The 25,710-nt window shown below is 34.3% G+C and overlaps 1 protein-coding gene across 2 annotated transcripts in view; it reads right to left on the reverse strand.

Annotated features, from left to right (window-relative positions):
- LOC140436986 (RIMS-binding protein 2-like) overlaps nucleotides 1–25,710 on the reverse strand; it is a 404,098-nt gene that overhangs the window by 65,705 nt on the left and 312,683 nt on the right. For both annotated transcript variants that reach the window (XM_072526193.1, XM_072526194.1), the window contains 2 exons: nucleotides 24,884–25,162; nucleotides 24,332–24,489 (listed from right to left, as the gene is read on the reverse strand). In XM_072526193.1, coding sequence (XP_072382294.1) covers nucleotides 24,332–24,489; nucleotides 24,884–25,162 — 437 coding nt within the window. The remainder of the gene's footprint in view (nucleotides 1–24,331; nucleotides 24,490–24,883; nucleotides 25,163–25,710) is intronic.

Raw genomic sequence — 25,710 nt, forward strand, 5'->3', positions numbered from 1 at the left:
ACCGATTATACTTTTGAATTGAGTTTATTAATATTTGTATTACGTTCAATATAATTCATAATATATGTTATGTCTGATTGCATTTTGTGTACCTTTTATCAACAAGGTTTGTTCATTTTACCACGGATTAATTATCTTATTATAAGTACGCATATTTTTTACTCTAACGTTTAATATCCATGTATACGTTATTTTTAATCATACTCAACCATAGCAATCGAAATTTCAAATTCCTTAGTTGTTTGTGTTTTTAAAACCTATTCATCGTCATCCTGCATCCAGATATTCTTGTTTAGTTATAATTGTATGTTTGTTTATGTATATTTATGTTTGATTTTACTTCTTTTTTCAAATAGGGTTTATATAGTCTACTCGTTTATTATTTTTCTATAGGAATATACATACCCAATGCAAAAGGGGGAAACCCGTTCTAGACTGACCATGATATATTATCTCCCCTTTCTGATTACCCCAATTGTTATATTGAGGTCATCGTATGTGCAGACCGCAATAACACAAACTAAACAAAACCGACATTATCATTGTAAAACGACTTTTTACAAAACTTTTATTCTATAGACATATCGAATCACATATAATTAATTATTTATAAAGAAATCGCAAAACCGTAGATATAGGATATTAGGTAGAATACATCAGGTAAAAAGAAATCATTAGTTTGATGCGGAATATTAGAAAAGGCATTATCATTATCAACCTATAGGTATATATGTCCAGTGCTGGACTTCCTTATCTCTTTACATCTGTTTCTGTCTTATATGACTTGCTACTGCTAACACGTTTCAGGTCGTCAGTTCATCCGGTTAGTGGGCGGCCTTTGCTCTGTAGTGCTTCTCGTCATGGCCTCCACTCGAAAATACGTCTTGTTCATCGATTATTAGATATGTATTGTCTTTCGCTAGGCGTGACATTTTCGTAGATATGTTGGATTTTATTAGTGTAACGATGGTCTATTCAATGGAGACAATGGTTTGTTATATTCTGTATATTTCTCATTAGGTTCTTTATCACTAGTGAGTGGTCATGAGTGCTGTATCCCGATCTAAATCCAGCTTGTTCTCTGGGCTGATAGAAGTTTAACCTAGACTCCAGTTTTTTTTTGATAATTTTTGTGAAAAGTTTACATATGTGTGATAGCAAACTGATAGGGCGGCAGTTTTTTTTATTCTGTTATGTCTGCTTTTGTGTGTAATAAAACAATCACTGCATTGTTCCATTGAGAAGGGGTTTTTTCGTGGTAGATGCATTCGGTGAAAAGTTTGGCGAAAGCCTGGATTATTTCCACCTAGTTTAATCGCTTCGATTACTACTTAACCATTGCCAGGGGATTTGGTATTTTTCATTTCTGAAAGTGTCGATTGGACTTCGTATTGTGTAATTTCTGTCATTTCTTTTGATCCCTGGTGTGATTTTAAACGCGGTCTCATCTTGTCTTTCGTTGGTTCTCTCATACATTTCTCGATAAAAAATTCGACAACCTCGAGGATTTCGGTTCTATCTTTATTTCCGTCTTTGTTTCTTATTCTGTAAATATTTTTGTAGCCTATGTTGTTTGTAATTCGGTGTTTTTGAAACTTTTGTTTTCTTGAATTATTTTCTATCTCTTTTAAATTGTTTTCTCTTAGGTCTTTTACGATTAATCGGTAGATATCTTCATTTAATTTCTTAATTTTTGTGTAGTTGGAGTAGCATTTTTTGGTCAGATGTATTTTTTTACTTAGATCTTTTGTATTTTGGTTTAGTTTTTCTTTATGGGTCACGACCCTCGGGAAGCGCTTGTTTTCTGTTTCTTTTAGTACTTTTGTTACGCCATTATTTGCTTGCTCAATGTCTTCTACATTATTTTTTAAGTATCTTATATATGTATGCTAAAAGCATCTTCATACAAGTCGTAGTGTTCTAGAGTCATCTATGTATTCTTTCGTGTTTTTAAGATAAGCTTGGTTATTCAAAATTTGACATTCAATCTTACGTCTGCTCAGATTAATCTGTGGTCGCTTCCTATTGAAAATTTGTTAAGCACTTTGATGTCTTTTATTATGTCTTTTCTGTTCGTTATGATAAAATCTATCTCATTTTTGACACTGCTATCTGGGCTTATTCATATCATAATGGAAAAAAGAGTTCATCATAAATAAATTTTCCGGTGTAAGAAGTTGAGTAGTCTTTGTCCTCATTCATTTCTTTCGTCATATTCATACTTGCCCCTTGTTACTTTTGCATCATCTTGCTTGAATTTTTCGCATTAATACTTAGATAATACTCGTTAGAGAACGACAGACCAAACAAAACAATTTAAAAGTTTCAATCTTAGTTTGATCGATATATGTATAGCAGAGTAGACCACGCATGTTGAAGAAAACTTGAAAAGCTTTTGCTTTAATTCCTTGTTTTGGATCAAGTTTGTATTTATTTCACCAACCAAGATATTTAAAATGTATTAACTGTTCTAATATTGTCCCATTTTTCAATATAGATAAAGATAGATTCTGCTTTCTTGGGGTGTAAAGCTAGTTCGCGTCCGTAGTAGAACACTACACGTGCACCCTGGGTAACGCTAAATGAACTAGCACAAAAGGTGCCAGACAATCTTGAATCTCCTGGCAATTCAAATATTACAGAAAATCTTTCCAGAAATGACACTTGTAAACGGACCTTATCAGGACCATTTGACCAAAGAACTTGGACCAAGCATACGAGTTTGCCATTTTAACATAGAAGGCATAAGCAGGGCAAAATGTCAAATCCTGCACCGACTTTTAAAAGACAACGAAGTTGACCTAGTAGCACATCAGGAAACGCACACAGAAAACGAAGGTCAACTAAGCTTAAGAGGAAAAATCCCCGGCTATGATCTTTTGGGCGCTACCTACGATAGAGCTTACGGAGTGGCAACATATGTCCGTTCAAACATAGAAAATGCAGCATTAATAGCCACTTCTACCGAGAACAACATCCACGAGGTAACTGTGAAAATAGGCAATGTCATAATAGCTAACATATACAAACCTCCTGCTATTACCTGGCCTGTCCAAGTTCTTAATCCCTATGAACACCCAGCCATATACGTAGGGGATTTCAACAGCCACCATGAGATGTGAAAATACTCAGACACTGACAGAAATGGCACGTCCCTTGTGGAATGGGCAGAGGAACATAGTACCCACCTTCTATTCGACGCCAAAGATAGAGGCACTTTTAGATCTGCGGCCTGGAGGAGAGAATATAACCCTGATCTCTGTTTTGTTACCATTGACAACAAAGGCCAACCGCTAGCAGCATCACGAAGGGTTATGCCTGACTTTCCACATAGTCAACATCGCCCCGTCCTAATCAAGATCGGTATCAGCATTCCGATTATAAGATCGTTTCCACGCCCCAGATGGAACTTCAAGAAAGCTAACTGGTCTGCTTTTACCAGTAACCTTGACAAATGCCTAGGATGGATTTCACCAAAGAGCCAGAACTACGGGAGACTAACAGGAGCAATAATCACCTCAGCAAAAGCGACAATCCCTAGAGGATACCGCAAAGAATATATCCCTGGTTGGACAAAACAGAGCAAAAAACTGTATGAAGAATATTGCGAAGATGGAAAGCAGGAGATTGCAGACGAACTACTCCACAGCATTGATGCTGCCAGGCGTGAAAAATGGACCCAGACAGTAGAAAACCTAGACTTTTAGAAGTCAAGTCGACAAGCTTGGTCCCTACTGCGGAAACTCGGAAGTATTAACCCACCCGTTCGCCAAACCAACCTAGTAACTCCAGACCAAATAGCTACGCACATAGTGTCAACCTCTAGGGCACCTCAAAATCGTTTACATAAAATTAAAGTTAAAAAAGACCTCAAAACCATAAAATCTAGTCTTGCACACTCAACAGAATATTCCAACCAATTTACGCATGAAGAAATATCGCAAGCCCTAAATGAAATAAAAACAGGAAAAGCGCCGAGTTTCGACGCCATTCCTTGAGTTCCTCAAACATAGCGGCAGATTCACTGGGCAATGGCTCGCAGAATTCTTTTCTGACATCCTTCAAACGGGAAACGTCCCCCACCAACTCAAAAATGCAAAAATCGTCGCCATTTTAAAACCAGGGAAAAGTAATAATTCACCGAAAAACTACCGCCCCATCACACTCTTAAGTATGGTGTACAAATTGTTCGAAAGACTGTTGTATAATAAAATCAGCAAAACCATATTCCAACACTTACCAGTGGAACAGGCAGGATTTCGGCCAAACCGCAGCTGCACAGACCAGGTACTCGCCCAGACCAATAATGTGGAATCAAACTTTCAAAAGCAATTAAAAACAACCGCTGTCTTCATCGATCTATCTGCTGCTCACGACACTGTGTGGCGAAAAGAGGCAATATATAAATTAATGCGAATAATCCCATGCAGAAAGACCACTGAGGTTATTAACGCCATGCTATCCAACAGATGTTTTAAAGTTATATTGGGAGACAAGACTAGTACCCAAAGAAAACTGAATAATGGACTTCCACAAGGATCCGTGTTGGCTCCCATGCTTTTCAGCCTCTACATAGCAGACATGCCAGAAACCACATCAAAAAAGTTTGGATACGCAGACGACTGGACGCTTGCCGCAAGTCATAAAGAATTCGAGGTCATTGAACGCATTCTAACAAACGATTTAAATGCCCTAGGGAATTATTTCCGCAAATGGAGATTGCAACCCAATCCAACTAAGACAGAAGTGTCCTGCTTCCATTTGAACAACAAGATGGCCAACTATCAACCTCAAATCCATTTTGAGGATAGACTCCTTAACTATAATAAACACCCAAAATACTTAGGTGTTACACTCGACAGAACGCTAAACTTTAAAGAGCATCTTACTAAGACTGCTGCAAAACTCCGAACTCGTAACAACATCCTGCAAAAGCTCTGCGGCACTACATCGGGCTCCTCAGCACCCACACTTAGATCGACAGCATTAGGACTGGTATACCCCGTAGCGGAATACTGTGCACCAGTATGGATAAACAGTCCACATACTCACCGTGTTGATGTCCAACTCAACCAAGCCATGCGAACGATATCGGGCACAATCAAGGCCACGCCCACTTACTGGTTACCAGCTTTGAGTCATATAGCTCCACCACCCATCCGCCGGGAACATGCCCTTGTCAGAGAATTTACAAAAATCAATACTGATCCTGAGCTCCGCTCCCATGTCGGAACTTCCGCCAGAGACATAAATAGGCTCCGTTCAAGACACCCGCCTCTAAAAACAACAAAAAGGCTAGTAGATCAAAACTTTAATGTAACTAAACGGTGGAGAGAACAATGGGAGAATAACGCTGCACCAGCCAACTGGAACAGGCCATGTATTACAAGCAAACCTGAGGGCTTCAACCAACCGAGACGAATTTGGACCACACTCAATAGAATAAGGACGAACTGTGGCAGATGTTCCGACTCACTTTTTAGATGGGGAAAAATACAATCACCAAATTGCGACTGCGGCGCCGAAAGGCAAACAGTAAAACACATGGTAGAGGAATGCCCGATTAGATCCTATAACGGCAACCCTTCGGATTTCCTGGCTGCTACAAAAGAGTCAATCGAATATATTTATAATCTAGATGTTTGTTTATAGAATAATATTTTTGTATGTACTGTTGTTTGTAATTTTTATATTTTATATATATATATATATATATATATATATATATATATATATGTATATATATATATATATATATATATATATATATATATATATATATATATATATATATATATATATATATGAACCTGTGATGTAGCCATACGCTAAATAAATAAATCTGCTTTCTTTGGATTACCAATATTTTGGTTTGTTTCTCATTAATCTTTATTCCAAACTCTTGACAAGCATCAATTAATTTATTCTAAGACTTGTTGTAAGTTCGTGTCTGTATTAATAAGTAGAAGAGTGCCATGTACATGCTTATATTAAAAATTTATTCTTCATTAATTTTTATTCCTGTAGGATGTTTGATCGTCGGTCCTAATTTTGACACTTCCCCTCCAATATAATCTTTGGTAAAGTTGTTGCTCTGTAAAGAATCCAGGAAGGGAGAAGTTTAGGAAGAATCTCACGGCTGCGCAACTAGTGGGAGTGGTATAGATGCCCATCATCAAGTTAGAATCTATGGAGAGGGCATCACGTGACTAAAAACGACCTCACTGCGGCCATATTGTTTTGACACTTTTGACAGATCGTATATGTTTATTTACGTTTGTTGTTTTTTGAATATTTTTAGTTTTATAATACTTTTATAGAAACTGTAATAATATATTGTGATAGTGCATAATAATGGTTTCTTGTTCTCAACGTAGTTGCAGTGGCAGAAGCAATGTTAATAAAAAATCTTCAGGAATAACGTTCTACAGGTTAGTATACAAATATGTAAACAAAGTAATGGCCCGTACTTCAGAGAATAAAATTAATAGTATTTGACTGTATTAATTTATCTTTATGTATAATATATCGTGTTTTTAGTGTTTACCGCGGGATAAATAAATCATAGTTTATTAAAAATGTATTGCACTTTGTAGATTATGATTAAATCTTCTGAATAACTAGTCATATTTTTATAGCAGTTTTAATATTATTGAGTCCGGCCATGATCCCACCGCCATATTGGTATCACCGTTAGCCACGCCTACCTACGCCGTTTTTAATACACACGTTAATATGCTCATAGCTTCTCCATAGATTCTAACTCAATGATGCCCATCTATTTAAATTTTCAGGGCAGCCGCATCTAAGATCAAAATAGCCATGATGGTTGCCTACCTCCGCTTGTAAAGAAAAGGAAAGAACTTAACATTTTATTATTATGTACACGATCAAAAGCCTTTAAGAAATCGACAAATTATAGAAAAATACCCTTTTGTTGGTCGTTATCACTTTTAAGGTTGAACACATCGAGATTACCATTTCTACCAATTCGAGTATTTCAGAGTAAACTTCGTCAGGTCCAGGACTCTTGATTTTTAGAATTGGTGAGTTTTCGTTAGAATTATCTATCGTAATGTCGATATCTTTATCCCGGAACAGCTCGTGTATAAATTTTTCCCATTCTAGTAAGTATTTTATTTTTGATGTTATAAATTGACTGTCTGCTGTTATTTTTATAATATATGAAAATTCTTCCACTTTCTTGTATATATTAAAATAATCATGCCTTTTTTCTAATACTTCTATTTTGTACATTTTGTTTATTTGATTATTATTATATTTTTTTATTTATAATACTCTGGATGACTGGTTAAGGTTCTAAGCAAACAAACCAACTTTTGTCACTAGGGCATACAAAGAAGTGTTGAATTTAACACTCTGCACAAGCAAGGTAAGTGGTATATTAACAAATTCACATATGTCTGAAGAATCCTTATGTTCGTATCACAGATATAAACAATTTGAACTTAGTATAATTCCATTGAAAATTAAATACCAAAATCTTTGAAATAAAACTGTTTAGGATATAGAGAACCCATCAGTAAAAATCTCGGGGAAAGTATAAACTTATTTAAAGCCGTAAAGACCATAGATTTAGCAGGTTGCACAGAAGCGAAGCTATAAAAGTGGCTTGCCATGAAAACTGTCAAAAAAAAAACAAAAATACGGGCAGTACTACAGTCTGGTGGAACAACAGTTTAAAGAAGCCAAGGATGGAAGTCCAAAGCCTATTTAACAAAGTCAAAAGTAACCAAGACTGGGATGCCTATAGGTATAAGCTAACGTTATACAATAAAGAAATTAGGAAAGCCAAAAGGAATTCATGGAGAGAGTTGTGCGAGTAGATTACAGATATCCCGGTCTGCTCTTAAATGCATAAAGCAACAAGCAATGGTAGTACCATCCTGGCAAAGGATGGTGCTATCATTAAAGAAGTGGGATTCCTAAAGAAAGCTAATTACAACGAGGACCAAAGAGAAAAGTCTTATAGAACTCAAAAATACGCACTTCCAGGCCTTAGAAATATTGAATGGTACAGATAGGAATAGAACCCCACCAACATAGACCAAAAGCTGACTCAACCAAGTTTTATAGATTGGGAAATAATCACAGCAATTACAAGACCAAGCAGAATTAGATGGGCTATAAATAAATTTTAACCATTCCAGGGAACAGTTTCCAGGGACAGGTACAGAGACAGGACAGGACAGTTTAGCATTAGGGTAGTACCGAAAATATAGCAAAAGGTGAAAATTATATACTTGCCCGAGATAGGTAAAGTATAAGACCTAACACCAAAGTCATATAGACCAATAAGCCTAGCGTATTTTCTACAAAAAGCGCTGGAAAGGGTTCTGGATAGGTACATAAGAGACGAAGTGTTAAATGATAGTCCTCTAAGCAATCGTCATAATGCAACCTGGTAAATCTACGGACTAAGCATTGGATTATCTAAATGGGCTTATCTTAAAATCAATAGAGGACAAATGAGGTAGGAATGACTACTTTTTTAGATATTGGAGGGGCATTTAATAATGTTACCACCAACTCTTTGATAAAAGCAATGAGTAAACGAGACACACCTGCAGTAATATGCAAATGGATAAGGGCATCGATGGAGAATACGATAATTATATCCACTCTGAATAAAGCAACCATCAAAGCAATAGCAGGTGGAGTCTGTCCACAAGGAGTTCTGTCATCTCTACGTTGGACAACCTTGGTAGATAATCTTTTCAAAAATCTGTCCACAAAAGACTTTTATTGTATAGGATACGCTGACGATATTTCGATATTTTAATCATCGTCAGTAGCAAATTACCCCAGGAAAAACGCAAGCAACCCTCAATATGGTTAATAACTGGTGTAATCAAGGAAGACTAATTGTTCATTTTTAAAAAACACAGATCATTAACTTCACAAAAAAGACAGCGTGGCAAGGCCTAAAACCACCAGCGCTAGGCAGAACGGAGATTCCGTTTACCAAAGAAACAAAATAACGTAACCTTGGGATATATTTTGAATATAGTCTTACATAGTTTACTTACATACTAAAAATCACACAGAACACTACTATGTCCTTGGGCAGATGTACAAAAATGAATGGTAAGTGTTGGGGCTTAACCCCAAAATGACCCGTAAAGACACAGCCAGTGGGAGCAATAAGGCTGCTAAGTAATACACAAACAGGCAAGCCTGCCTGTGTATTACGAGAATTATATAAACAACCCCTCAGTAGCGTTGAAAGTCCTACTAAATCCACCACCCCTTCATATCTTTAGGTATATAAGGGGAAGCCCTATTTGTGGTACACAGATTAATTAATAGATAGTCAGCAACACATAAGCCAGGCGCATAGTGCTAAAAATAGGAAGCTAATCGAGGATCTAAAAGCAGATATCGTATTGAAGGAACCCATTGATGCAAGAGCTACGAGATATAGCTTTAACAATAAATTCAAAATTAATATACCTAACGGCAGATCTAGTAAGCAAAGACAGGAAAAGCCATAGTAGGTCTGCTCACAGGGCACTGTAAGCTGAATAGGCAGTTAAAGCTGATGGGATTGGAAGATGATGACCTATGCAGATTCCATTACCTAAAGGAAGAAACAGCAGAGCACTGTCAATGTGACGGCCAGGAAAATGTACGATTCTTTGCATTAGGCAAATAAAAGCAACCGTCAAAGAGCTACATATAAGGTTCAGTCTTGAAGTTACTAAACCTTTTAAAATGAGTCAGGTTGTAGAATGTAATCTAGGTTTCGAGAACCACAGTAGATCTGAAAAGATCACAGTAAAAGATACCTGCCTATCGAGTCAGTCATCTTTTCTTCTTATTTATTTGTTCTTCAGTTTCGTTCCTTATTTTCGCAATTTATTTTGATTTTTTGTTGGAACCACATGGTTTTGTTGTATTTCTTGGAATGTATGCTTATTGTTCTACTTCCAACACTTTACATGCTGATGACATTAGGTAAGAATTTAATTTTTTTTTGTTGTCTCTATGACGTCTTCTTCTTCCAGAATTGGTGATTTCTACTTGGATTTACGTCTATTCTTATACAAATTTTGAATTGATGTTGACTCTAAATGTTTACTTTTTACGATTTTTTTATTATTTATGGTTTCCTGGTTTTTCTTTATCTTTTCTTTTATCTTTTACCAAAAGTGAGTGTAAATCTTTAACTTTCCACGTTTACAGTTCTTATATTTAGTTAGAATTTGACGTGGATGTTTGTGTTACTAGTGGTTGTATATTTTATAGAAAATATTTAAACATTCGCATTGTAAAATGTGTTTTTCTGTTTTTGTCAAGGAAAAATGTGTTTGGAACCTGCCTTAATGCAATTTTGTATGAATTAGTGCGTGCCACGTTTATTCAACAAATCTACAAACAGTTAATGGCATAGCTCACTCTTTATGTCATATTCTCAGTTGATCGACTGATGTTTATTTAATTATACCGTATTTTCACACCTGTCCTATACTTCTAGATACCAATAGTATGTTTCCTTTTAGCCATTGGGACATGATGTGTCATGGATAAGAACTGTTCCATCTGTTTTGCGTCGTATAAAGGCGAACTCAGACAAACGGTCTCAGACCAGCACGGTTCATTGATGCGTAATACACTATTACAATACATTGTCATTTAGCAACTCTTCATCGTATTTCTGTTTAGTTCCTTGGTATAACATTATTTTCAAGTCGACATTAAAGTGTTACACTATTGAGTCTATAATTTTTCGAGATGTTGTCTAAAGTAGTTTGCAGTTCATTATAGGAAACCTCTTTTTTCTTTTTAGGTCTACAGGCTTTAAGTTCCATACAATAGGTACTATTGTACCTATAATAGGTTCCATATAATAGGTGAAATTAATTATAGAACAAATTGTTTATGTTCTATAATTAATTTCATATGTAATATTCTTTCTGAGATATAGCTTTCATTTTAAGCTGAAGCAAACCACAATTATTCATAAAAATAATACCAGAAAGATGAAGGTATTAATGGGGACTATAAATAAAATAATAAAATAATAGCTTTAAGTTATATTTAATTTTCTGTAACAACTTGTTGATTAGTGGAAGTAATCAACAAGTAAACGATAATTGACTTGCTGACATCTGATGAGATCTTTGGTTCTCATAGGGTCAGATTGGGTATTGAAACTTTTGAATCATATAAAACTGCAGGCCAGATGGTATATTTCCCAGGCTACTTCAAGAGAAACTGATGTAAGTATTTAGAGCTAGCCATGCTCTGAAGTACAGGAAAAACAGATTATACCTTAGGAAAATTATAGAGGCTAATAAGTTTGACAGTTGTTCTCACCCGGTGCTTTCGACATGAGCGCATGTTGTTACGGAATAAATTGTCTGTTTGAACCGATAAAGTTATAAGTAGTTATTTTATTTTTTCTTAGTAAATTTCGGTAAATATTGATAAAATATTTTTTGTAGTAATTTTTTTTAATTGGAAAAATTATTATTTTTAGTAAAAAAGTAAGTAACTTTATTTTTTGTTCTAGAATATGTCACATAAGAAGAACAAAAAGTCTTCTGAAACTGTAGTGAAGAAGTGTTATGTGGCTCTGATGATAAAGAGCGTATGCAGAAAGGTCAAGAGGCAACTAGTGTCCACGAATCAGACCTTGAGCTTTCTGAAGGAGAAAAACTAGTTGACTTAAATATTGAACGAGGTAGGTCTTTCATTGGAAAAGACAAGAAAACTTTATGGAACATTTTTCCAATAGTTTCATCAAAAACTAAAACTAAAGTAAACAATATTACCACTAAGTCCATTGGAGTCACTAAAATTATCAAAAAAGCGGATACAGTTCTTCAGGCTTTGAAATTGTATTTTCCGGACTCTACACTCGAAGAAATAGCTCAATGCACAAATAAATACTTTGCAAAAATTAGAGCTCGGTATATAGATGTCAAGGTGCAGAAGATAAAAACGTGGTGAAAATCAAGGCAGTATTAGGTTTCTTGTATTTGGCAGACATTCTGTGCTCATCCCATATAAATCTAAAGGACTTATGGATGCAAGACGATACAGCAGTGGAATTTTTCCGTCCTACCATGGGACTCAATCGTTTTTAACTTCTATTGAGGGCTTTAAGATTTAATAATTGTGCTTAACAGATAATTTAGGAAACAGTTTGATAAATTATCTCCCTGTAGGAAAATTTTTAATGATTTTGTTTATAGATATACATAGAACAAACTACAACGTTTCTGAATTTGTAACGATTGATAAAATACTACAATCCTTTTTTGGCAGATGTGCATTTCGGCAGTATATTCCAAATAAGCCGGCAAAGTACGGATTAACAATTTTAGTAACGATCGGTGCTCAAACTTTTTATACGAACAATTTTTGGAAGTTTACATTGGAACTCAGCCTGATGGACCTTTACGATTAGACAGCAGCGCTTTGCTGTGATCAGCCAATCTCTGGAGCAGGGGGAAATTATACGTGCCATAATTGGTTCACGTCAATACCTTTGGCACTTGAGTTACTCCAAAACCACAATTTAACCTTGGTAGCGACTATGAAAGAAATAAACGTAAAATTTCTGAATTTTTTTAGCAAAAATGAAAGGACTAAAAACGAATACAAGTATATTTGGCTTTAATAAAGACAAGACATTATTTTAATAAAAACTCAAGCCAAATAAAACAGTGCTAATGCTCTCAACAATGCATTATATAGATGAGATCGATTGAAATACAGACGGTAAGTGTAAAAGTGCTATGATAATATATTACATGGAAGGAGTAGACGTAGTGAATGAACTAAAGGAGAATTACTCAGTGTCTAGAAAAAGTTGCAGGTGGTCTCTTACATTATTCTTTTTCATGCTAAATATTGCAGGTATAAATAGTCAAATAATATATCAAGAAAATAATAATAACTACATAGCACGCTGAAAATATTTGAAAATTCTCGCAAAAGAACTGATACATGAATATTTGAAATGTCGACAAAAAATTGTTTTTCGTCCAGTGAATTTAAAGAACTGTATCCAGGAAATTTTAGAAAAGCCTGGTGAAAGCGATACAGTAGAAATAAGTCAACTATATCCTGGAAAATGCAAATTTTGTTCTTGAAAAAAATCAGTAAAACAAAACTTTAATATAAACAGAGCCAAACCTATATGTATTTGTAAAAAACACTTCGTATTTTGCCCAACTTGTAAAGAACAAAAATAATAAATATTTAACATCCTAGATATCTAATAGTATTAATTCTAAAATAATTTTTTTTTTAGGAGATAATACATACAGAAAAGGAATATATGTAATAAATTTCAAACAAATTTTCCTTACTTATATATTATTAATAATATTATCTATTTTCGTTAATATTACTATGCAAATGAATTTGTTAAAAAACGATCCCGGTTAAAATTGTACATAACGACCTTGTAATTTCGAACGTGCCACGTAACTGTTCTATACGCGTGTTCAGCCGGGTTAAAAACCATGAAAAAAAAATTTCAACAAAAACCATCTTAAAAAAACTTATTGCACCAGCGGCAAAGGGCTTATCAAATAAAGAAATTGGGTAAATCCGCCCTGCACAACCTGGTGTCGAAACTTGAAAGAAGCTTTGTACTCAATAAATAGTGCACTGATGACAAAGAAAATTCAAAACACAACATGCAAATGGATTATTCAGATACTTTATAGCAGAATAATATCCACAGATAGGTCTAATGCCATAAACTTGAGCACAACTAAGTGTGCTCTCAAAGGGGTGTATTGTCACCAAAATTATGGAATATAGTCGTTAATGACCTGATTTATTTACTTAGGAGCCAAAGAGTCTGGGTGTACATTATTGAGAGAGAAAACCTCTCTGTAAACTATTTCAAAACAAAACTAGTAATCTTTACTAGTAAGAGGACTTACTGAACTGAGTCAGCTGACATTATTTTTAGAGGAACTAGAAAAAACCAATTAGGTCAAGTATCCAGTCGTAACTCTGAATTCTAAACTTAATTACAGCACTAATATTAACAAAATAAGCAACACGGCTAAGCGACTTTTCTAGAACTGCAAACAAGTTGTAGCTAAAACCTGAAGATTAAAACCAAAAAGAATCTGCCGGTTCTATACATTAGTAATACGACAACCGTTACGTATGGTTCAGTACTTTGGTGATAAAGGTGGCTGTGCAGTCTTGTGCGACTCCTCTCACCAAGCTATAAGGACAGGCTCCTTAAATAAATAGTACAGAAAAGGCTTTTTTACAAGATATCAAAGGTCTCCCCCCGCTGGAACAATATTTATATGCCGAGTAATTATGTATTAAATAGTCACAAAACTACACTGAGACTATACTTGAGAAATTCAAGAAATCCATCAGATGAAAACAGATATGGCGACGCCAGAACTAATTTCCACTGAGAATATTAACACTTTGTACCATCTAGAGAACAAAAAGTCCCAAATAATAATTAATATGGTTTACTGATCAATCTAAAACTGTCGCTGGTGCTAAATCAGGATTTTTTGGGCAGACATGTAAGTATAATAAATCTTACAGTCTAGGTCAATATACTATTGTGTTCTAAGCTAAATTTTTGACTTTTGGTTACCTGCATTAATGAAATCATGGACGGAAACCCCAAAGCCAAGAGAATCAAAATTTATACAGATAGCCAAGCAGGTATTCCGGACGTAAAGAAACCACTCACCAAATTAAAACTGGTAAGAAACTGCAAAGATATTAGCAATAATCTAGTAAAAGACTATTGAGTATCCTTATTATGGGTGACGGGTCATTAAGAGGTCCATGGGTATGAATGAGCAGATTTGCTGGCAAAACAAGGCTCGATAGAAACCTTTGTAGGTCCAAAACCATGTAGTGCCATCACCCAAGACCGTGCAAGAAGCGACTTTCGGAAGCGGCTGAGAAGGAATAAAAAAAATAGACCCACTTAAGGGCAAATCAAATAATCAAGAATAATGATAAAAAAACTTTCGAACAATTCGGTGAACTTCAATAGATGAGACATTAAAAGGGTAACCGAAATTATAACTATACATTGTCTTTTAAGTAAACATTTATACAAAATAGGTAAGGTGAATCAACCATGATACAGAAAATGCGAAATGAAAGAAGAGGCTGCCATACCTATCCGAACCCATCCTACGCCATTGCAATGTGCTAAGTGGTCTCCTTATTCTTCTTCTAACGGCGCTACAATCCTTTGTGAGTCTTAGCCTGCTTAACAACATTCTTCTATTTTGCTCTTTAGAATATTTTCCTTCAACACTGCCTGATGTTCATGCTTTTAGGATCTCCTTCTACATCGTATATCCACCTTTTGTGAATGTGCAAGTGATATGAGGCAGAAATTTACTGGTCAACTGAAGATTGAACCAGAGGAGATCCTTAAATCATCAATGAGGAAACTGTTGGCCTTCTTTGAAGTCATAGGGTATAGCACAAAGATCTTATGACTAAGTGCCGGAGATTACCTAACATCGCCTGAACTAAAAAAAGAAGAACTACTTGTATTTAGATCAACAAAATTAAGTAAAACCTATTTAAACAACAAAAAGTATGTTTTACAACCCAAGTAAAAAGGGCTTGTTGGAAATTATGTTGCCAAAGTTTGAACAAAAATACTCCAATGAAAGACGTCTAGGCTAAATTAAATAGGTTCAAAAACAAAAAACAAGCAAATATGCATCAAATGGAGTGGGGAGACTGGACAGAATATTTCCATAGTAAAATTTTTCCGAATTGGGTTAACGAAAAACCAAGAGAATTCAAAAATTATTATACAAATGAACATATGCTAAATAAACCTTTTACAATGAAAAAATATAAATAATCGGAAAACGGAAAAAAATAAAAAAACGTCTCCGGAATAGACAATATCCATTACCCAATGATTGCTGAGATCCCAGTTTTAACTAAGCAGCGCTTATTAGATATTTACAACAATATATATACAAACAAGTCAAACGTACCAGACGACTGGAAAAAATATTTAATAATACCTATTCCTAAACCTAATAAACCTAAAGATTTCCCAGACTCATACAGACCTATTTCGTTAGGATCTTGTGTCATGAAAACTTATGAACGACTTATTAAAAATAGGTTAAAACACTCGCTGGAAAAAAATCAGTTAATACCAACAGACCAGTATGCATTCAGAAGAGGACGCTCGACTCAAGAAGTTACAGCATCATTAGTTACTGACAATTAACATTTACCCGAAACAATTCATTTCAATTTCTCCTGCTTATTTTTATACATTAAGGGAGCTTATGATGTAGTTAATCTAGACATTCTAACAGATAAATTATGTTCCATATGAATTCCAGAAGGTGTTATTGCGAATCTAATGAAATTGTACCAAGATAGAAAAGTGCATCTAAAAATAAATGGAACGATAGTTATGCCCAAATCAAAATCAGTTGGATTGCCACAAGGAAATATCCTAAGTCCATTATTATTTATGTTATACACTGCGGATGTTACCAGTTCTATTACTGAAGAAACCAAATTACTTCAATACGCAGACGACTTTTGCATTTATACGAAAAATAAATCGATCGAAGCTTCCATCGATGCATTAGAAAACGTCACGGAAAAAATTGTCGAATGGTCGCATAGAAATAGATTCTACATCTCTCAAGAAAAATCAGTCATGTGTTCATTTACAAGAAGACGATATCAGCCACCAAACCAAATTAATATAGGACCATTGACATTTCCATACAAAACATCAGTTAAATACCTTGGCATATTTTTAAATCAGAAGCGCTTTTGGAAAGAAAATATTCATCATTTGTCAAAAAAATGTGAAAACACAATAAACGTACTAAGAGCTTTTACTCATACAAAGTGGAGAGCAAACTCAAATACATCACTAATCTTCTACAGAGCGCTAATACGTTTAGTGATAGACTATGGATGTATCTTATATGGAAATGCAAGTTTTACTCAACTGGAGATATTAAAAAAAATAAAAAATAAGTGTTTACGACTTTGTCTTGGATGTTTAAAAAGCACACCAACAAATATTTTAAAAATCTAAGCAGCAGAGCCTCCCTCTTATCTTAGATGACAATTTTTGTGTGATGTTTTTATGTCAAAACTCCTAGCACAAAAAAGATCTGACAAAATACAGGAACTCAATTCCCAGATAGGGGGAGTTCGCATGGAGACAGCAAAGTGAATAGACGTATTTAATACGAGTTCCAAAGCTATCCAGTTTAAAAAAGTAAAACACATTAAGTATTAGTTAATTAGTTTTCATTAAACAAAAACAGTGTTATAATCAAATCCATCTAAAATCAACGGTTGAATCTGCAAAAACCAGTAAGTAAACAAAGTTTGTTTACATATATTTAAGCATTTATTGTCAATCGAAAAACACCCATCATTTTTCGAAATTTTGTTGAAATATCAAAACAAGTTCTTCAGGTGAACAGGACCGTACTCAGCCACAATTAAAATTATTAATGTGCGTTTAAATAATGGATAACAAAAATCCAGGGGACCATGTCCCTAACCCTCCTCTGAACCTTCCCATATCTAGTACTTCAACTCAATACAATTCCCAATCATACGCATTAATTACAACAAAAAATCAAACATCATCCAAATTTCCCGATAAACAGCAAGCCATCTTATTTACTTCCATTGACGACGTAAAAATTGAAGATTATCTAATAGCCTTGGGCAGTACTGTAAATCCTAAAGATATTATTTTCGCCTCACGGATTTCTCAAAATAGAATATGCATTTACTTATCCTCAAAAGAACTAGTAGATAACTTCTTAAAAAATTATGGTTCAATTAAAGTCAACAATCAAATTCTCACTGCCCGCAAATTAATCACTCCAAGTCAAAGAATTGTTTTATCCAATGTATGCCCCAGCATACCACATTCTATTTTAGAAGCAGAGCTAATAAAGCTAGGTCTAAATCTATTATCGCCTATCAACTTTCTTAAAATAAACGCGTCTCGCCCAGAATTTAGTCATATTCTCAGCTTTCGCCGACAAACGTATATTACTCCTTTAGAAAACAATGCAATATTGCCAGCTTCTTTCATAATAAATTTCGACAATACATCATACAGAATTTTAATTCAAAATGTCAATGTAAGTACCAAAGAACGAAATAAACAGAATACGGAACCAATGAAAACATCTGAAACGGTAGCCCAAGAAACTTCAACGATTTCCATTAAACGACAAATGTCAGAGTCTACACCACCGCTTGAAGACCTCCACAAACAACCTACATTTCAAAAACCCAAACCCAAGAAAATTAAACCGGAAAAATCCATTCACGATGAAATGCAACCATTACAACAAATGTTTGAAGACGATAAAAACAATTTTACACTGAACTATAACCAAACTTTAAATTTCTTTGAATCAGCCCCACACAACGCAGACATATTGGATCTTCTTAAAACCTATACAGACAATGTACCAGGTTTCCTTAAGGATCTGGACACTATGTACACTCAAAGCTCAAAAAAGCTGAAAACAAAAATCACAAACATTAAAAGAAAATTACAGCATCAACTCTCCAGAACATCTGCATCAATGGACAGCGAACTCTCATCCTCTCAAGAAAACTTAAGTACTTAACATTCAGATGTATCATACAATGGAATCTCAACGGGTACAACACCCGTTGCGAAATGTTACAAAAGTTAATTGCTCAACAAACACCATCAGTTATTTGCCTTCAAGAAACTCATTTCAAAGATTCTTACCATGCAAGGTTAAAGGGTTTTAAATGCTTTTATAAAAACAGGACCAATAGAGATAAAGCAAGTGGTGGAGTAGCAATCTATATCAACCAAATGTACGAAGCAGAACTAATACCTTTAAATACACCCTTAGAAGCTGTTGCAATCACAATTAATAGTGATATAAAGATCTCAATATGCAACATTTATATTCCACCGAGTGAAAATTTTTCAACTGCCGTAATTGAGGAACTACTTCAACAGATCCCATCTCCCCGTATACTCTTAGGAGATTTTAATAGTCATAGTCCCTACTGGGGATCCAAATTTCGATCATTAAAAGGAAAAGTACTAGAACAATTACTTGACAGTAACAATATAAACATCTTGAATACAGGGGAACCCACAAGATTTAATATACAAACAGGAGAATTCTCAGTTATCGACCTAAGCATGTGCGATCCGGTCCTACAAACATCTTTAAATTGGGAAGTCCATCCCTACTTATACGGGAGTGATCACTTTCCTATTCTTATAACCCGTCCTTTTAAAACCGCCTTAACTACTCCTCTCTCAAAATGGAAATTAGACCAGGCAAATTGGACACTTTTCTCAGACCAAATAGACCAAAAACTCCCATATCTCCCTGACCCTAGTACCTCAAATATATCTTCAACTTATCTAAAATTCTCTGAGTTAATATTAGAAGCAGGCCACAAAGCAGTCGGAAAAACCAAAACTCTAAAAACTCACACGCCAGTACCGTGGTGGAATACTAAATATGACGAAGCCATCAAAAAATACAAGCGAGCTTTTAACAAATTCAGACGATGTCCTACTACACAAAATCAAATAAAATATAAAAAACTGAGAGCTGAATCTCGATATCAAATTAAGCAAACTAAAAAACAAAACTGGAAATCTTTCGTGGCATCCATCAACAACTCTACTCCCCTGTCTGCATTATGGAGGAAAATTCGTCAACTATCTGGAAAACAGCAAAACGCCCAAATTAGTTTCTTAAAACATAATGATCAATTCATTACCTCAACACAAGAAATCACAGAAATTTTTGCAGACCTTTACGAACAAAATTCCAGCACTAACAACTACCCTCCAAATTTTCTTCAATTTAAATTTAGAAATGAAAAAAAGGAGATAATGATCACGGAGAACACGGAAGACTACATGAACTCGCCAATTTTACTTGAAGAAATGGACGATGCATTGTTTGGCATAAAAAACTCTTCTCCGGGTCCAGATGATATACCAATAATTTTTCTCCAAAAACTAAGCACAAATGCTAGAATATACCTCCTTAATGTTTTGTACCAAATGTGGATTCAGCACTACTTTCCAAAGTCTTGGTCAGAATCATATATTATCCCAATCCCTAAACCCCAAAAACCGAAAACAGATCCCCAGTCCTATAGACCAATATCCCTAACCTCGTCAACCTGTAAGCTATTTGAAAAGATTATAAACCGTCGTCTTAGATGGTTTCTGGAAGATAAAAAATTGCTTATCCCGGAGCAAAACGGCTTTCGTCAAAATAGATCAACGACGGATAACCTATTTGATCTTGAATCCGAAGTTCACGAAGCACTCATTAACAAACAACACTGTCTAGCTATTTTCTGCAATATAACAAAAGCCTACGATTGCACATGGAGATATGGTATAGTAGAAAAACTTCACTCCTGGGGTATTATTGGACAATTCCTAAAATTTATTCAAAATTTTCTTCAACTTAGAACATTTAAAGTACGATCAAATGGAACACTATCATCAAGTCGAATCCAGGAAAATGGAGTCCCCCAGGGATCGGTATTAAGTGTAACTTTATTTCTTGTTGCAATTAACGATATCTTGGAACAATGTCAACATCCAGTAAAAGCAAGACTATACGCAGACGATCTGGTTATCCTACTAAGAGGAACAAGTTTAGAATCCACCCAAAGAATCATACAAAGCGCATTAAATTATCTCCAGAAATGGTCTGACAAAACAGGACTCAGTTTCTCTAACGAAAAAACAAAATGCATGCTCTTCTCAAAAAAGCGAAAAGAGGATAATCCAATTTTAACATTGAATGGTAAAAATCTGGTCTTTGTAAAAGAAATAAAGTTCCTCGGTCTTAGATTTGACAAAACATTGAATTGGAAAAGTCACATTAAAAATCTAAAAGGTACTTGCCAGCAAAGCATTAATATTTTAAAGACACTGTCGAACATCAACTGGGGCAGCGATACGGCAACTCTTCTACGAATCTTTTCATCATTAGTTCGATCAAAAATTGACTACGGCTCAGTGATATATAACTCAGCCAAAAAATCTGTTCTTAAAGAACTAGATGTAATCCAAAATACGGGACTGGGAGTTGCTTTGGGTGCCTTTCGAACAAGCCCCATACTAAGTATATGTAGTGAATCAGGGCAAACCCCTTTAGAATTTAGAAGAGATTTTTTAAGTTTGTCGTTTGCTTGTAAAGTTCTATCCTCTCTAGATAACCCAGTCTACCATAACGTTCACAGCAATCGTTTCAGCCACTACTTCTCATCTCATCCTTAATGTAATCCGCCTTTCTATGAACGAATTAACCGATTACTTCATAAATATAGCATACAATTCCCGTCAATATACCATCCTTCCGAAAACCCTCCTCCTCCATGGACTGTAAATAAACCACCAGTAATTACTGATCTATCAAAATTTAATAAACATGAATCCCCACCAGCCATATTAATTAACAACTTCAAAGATATTATGGATAGATTTAGCGACTACCGACAGATCTACACAGATGCATCAAAAACAACGGACGGAGTCGGCGCAGCCATTTTCTGTAATATTCATAATGCTAAATTTAAGTTGCATAACAACTGGACTATCTCGAACGCAGAACTATACGCAATCCTTGAAGCTCTAAAGTTCATTAACACAACGGACCAGAGAAATTATACAATCATTACTGACTCAATAAATGCTCTTTGTGACATCAAAAACATATACTCCAGCAATCCTATTCATAAAGACATTTACAAAGAACTTCAAAATGCTGCAAAGGAAAACAAACATGTGGTATTAATCTGGGTTCCATCTCATATTGGAATACAAGGTAACGAGGCTGTGGACCGTCTAGCTCACGAAGCAGCGACAACTGATGGTCAAGTGCAATTAAATAAAATAGTGCCAAGTGATCTTAAATTGTGCTTAAAAAACATAGTTAGTTGTGCGTGGCAAAACAAATGGTCGCAGTGTTCCGAAAAACTAAGGCAAATTAAAGACAATGTTTTACAAAAACAAGCCGTTGTGTTACCGAGGAAAAAACAAGTCATCTTTTCTCGACTTCGAATTGGTCACACCCGTCATACACATCTTTACCGAATTACAAGAGACAATCCTCCATACTGCAACCAGTGTCAAACCAACAATACAGTTAAACATATTTTAACCGAATGTCAAATTTTCCAGGAAACCAGAAGTAAACTCAACCTTCCCAGCGACATAGGCGACCTTCTTAGAGACAATAATCATCTACACAATATTATAAAGTTTTTAACGGTTGTAGGCATAAAAGATATTTAAATTAATATCTAGACTACTTATATTACATATATCAATCTTCTTTAATGTTCTTTAATGTTAGTACGTAATTAATATTAACCTTTCTTTGTTACAATATGTATTTTCCATTGTTGTCGTCTATAACTCCAGTGGTTCGGACGACATTAAATAAATTAATAAAAAAAAAAATTCCCAGATAGATACTTAATTCTGGCGACTAAAAAAGCATCCAATAGTGATAAACAGTTATCAGCACCTAATTCAATTTAGTAACGTATTTTACAGAAATGACATACTTCCCTAATATAATTGTGATTATAACCTATTAGAATTATAAATCCCTTCCTACTATCTAAATATTGAATTACATGTAAATACATTTAATATAAATGCATTTATTAACCAAACAGTTCTAAAAAGATTACTCGAGTCAGACTGTATTTATACAGATAACCTATTAGAATTATAAATCCCTTCCTACTATCTAAATATTGAATTACATGTAAATACATTTAATATAAATGCATTTATTAACCAAACAGTTCTAAAAAGATTACTCGAGTCAGACTGTATTTATACAGATAGATCCAAATTTGACGAATCTACTGGATGCGCTTTTTACCATTAAAATCAAAATATATCCAAAAAATTCAAACTTACAAGTCAAATGGCTATTTACACTGCAGAGCTCGTCGCAATTCTTCAGCCTTTGAGGTATATTAGTGCCCATCACAAGAGTAAGTTCCTTATATTAACAGATAGCAAAAGTTCGGTAGACACAATAATACAAACTAAATTATCAAACTCTGCATCAGTAGTGATTATAAGAATTTTAGAAGCGGTCCAGTCACTTAGGAATAAAGGTAAACAAATTTCTTTGGTTTGAATTAAGGCCCATTATAGAATTAACAGAAATGAAATTGTGGATAGACTAGCAAAGGATTCTACTACAACAGGGAAAATGATAGAAGAACCATTAATGCCAGTCACTGATCTACGACTATGGTTTAAGAAAAAACAAATGAAACAGTGGCAACAGGAATATGACTACTCATTGAAAGGTATAAGATTTCATGATATCCAACCAAAAATTCATACAAAAACCGTGGTTTTACAGTATTAAAAATCGGCACTTCATTAAGACCTTAGACAGAGCAAGGAACAAAGATGGTTTATACATCATGTATCACACAAAAATAAACTAGGGTGGGTCAATTCTCAAAAATGTACTTCCGGAGAGTTGGGTACATTGGAACATGTGATTTTCGATTGTGCAAGCTTTTAGATTCTAAACCAAACGTTATACAAAAATCTACAAACAGAAGGAGCTACTCTCCCCACCAATTAAAATGTCATTCTATGTACACGTAATATAAATTTCTACAAAATTGTTTATAACCATCTAAAAAATATGAAAATTTGTATTAAAAAAAAAAACAAAAAAACAAAAAAAAAATAAATAAATAAAAAAAAAAAAAGAATAAGAATAAAATAATTATATACAATAAAAAAAAATAAAAAAAAGATACATAAAAAATACATATATGAAAAACAAAACACAAAGATGGCCTAAATCTCCGAGGTGTTGAATCGGGTTTAGGTCTTTTATATTTTATATTTACATTATTAATAGTTAGTATTAGTATTTAGTTTTAGCATTTAGTATTAGTTATTATTAGTATTTATTAAAATATAATGCATCTTAGCTAAAGCTAGGAAATTGTATCTATGGAAATAATTTTAATAAAATTTTGAACTGGCCAATTGGTCTAAACTAAGGTCATTAATCTAAACAGACATAAATACAACCGAGTCTAACAATTTGATGAGGTATTTAGATTAAATGAATAACATTGATGCAAAGTACCTGTACTAACGAAATATTTTTTTACAATTATTGTAAATAATCCATTTCTTATATCCTTAAAGAAATATAGTTTTCTTATTTACTATACCTATATGCTTATATTCAATTTTTGGTGTTCTGTGAAAATAAATGTTTTATATTCTCACCTCGGCATCCACATTCGGACTTAATTCTTGCGGGTCATAGTCATATAAAGCAACCATTCGTTTGACTGGAGCGTTACTTAAACTATCACCCCATCTATCCCTATTTTGATTTCCCTCCAACTCCATTACCATGTTGTGCGGAACATAACCTCTCCGACCTAAAAATTGAAATAATAAAAAATCAAGAAGTTTAATATTGTCTAGTAAAAATGTGTGAAATATAAAGATAAAAAACTATATTTCCTTTTTTATCTAATACGACCATAAAGTTTGCACGCAATCTCTCTATAGTTCTTTTCACATTAGCTTACAGTAATCATTTACCTGAAATCGACTGAACGCTAGTCGTACTGATTTGTTAAAATATTTTAAGGAAACGACAAAATTTGTAGCATTAAAAAATGTGTTGGATTCAAGGGAATTAAAATTGGTATGTATAAAAACGGATGGAATACCTAGGTATCGATAAAAATGTAGACTAGATCAACAAATTTAATAACACCTCAAATAAAATCCCGGTCCATCATTTATTAATTGCACTGTACTTCTTACCTCTGCATTCGCCCCAATAAAATCCATCTGCATCTTTATCACCCCACACTTTGATGGTATCTCCTTCCGAAAATGGTAGTTCTTCATCGCAAGCATCTGGATTGGGAGACATTGTTGCTGGATCATAATCGAACAGCGCAACAAACCATCTTGCTCTCTTCTGTGGATCTGGCCGATTACCCGGATTATTCTGGGGATTGTTGGGCCCTCCTCGAGCACCCTGCATTTGTTGGTTACGTATCTGCTGTGGCATACGGCTGTTAGGGTCCCTCGAAATTGCTGAAAAGTGTCGATTTTTGATAGAAAATCGATTATGAGGTGCTTCTTTAAAGTGTTTTGTGATTAAGTATGTGTAGGACTGATAGTGCTGAATTTACAGTTTATTATAAATCTCTTTACATTTTTATAAGAACTAGCTAATTAAGTAATAAAATATATTTATTTATACTAATTAAGTTGGTAAAATGATATATTAGGTATGTAATCAATAAAACCTTCATTTCTTTCTTGTATTTAAATGTCACAATATTTTAATATAAAATAAAAATCACAAATAGTAAAATAATTTAAGTATTATACAATATTTTTCCGTAAATATTGCCTTCTGGATTTATTCATTTTTTATTTAATGGAAAAATGTTATTTTCTATTATCTGTTATTGCAAAATTGCAAAAACAAAACCGACCGCTGTTTGAAGTGGATGTTTAACCAGCAAGCGAGAAAAACGTGTTTTAGACACTCATTTATCGTGCTAGTTAAATAGTAATTATTGAAGTAAATTTAAAAGTAATTAAGAAAAAAACTAAGTGAACGTGATTTTTATGCT

This window comes from Diabrotica undecimpunctata, chromosome 3, assembly GCF_040954645.1.
Source record: "Diabrotica undecimpunctata isolate CICGRU chromosome 3, icDiaUnde3, whole genome shotgun sequence".
In the NCBI taxonomy this organism is placed as follows: Eukaryota; Metazoa; Arthropoda; class Insecta; order Coleoptera; family Chrysomelidae; genus Diabrotica; species Diabrotica undecimpunctata.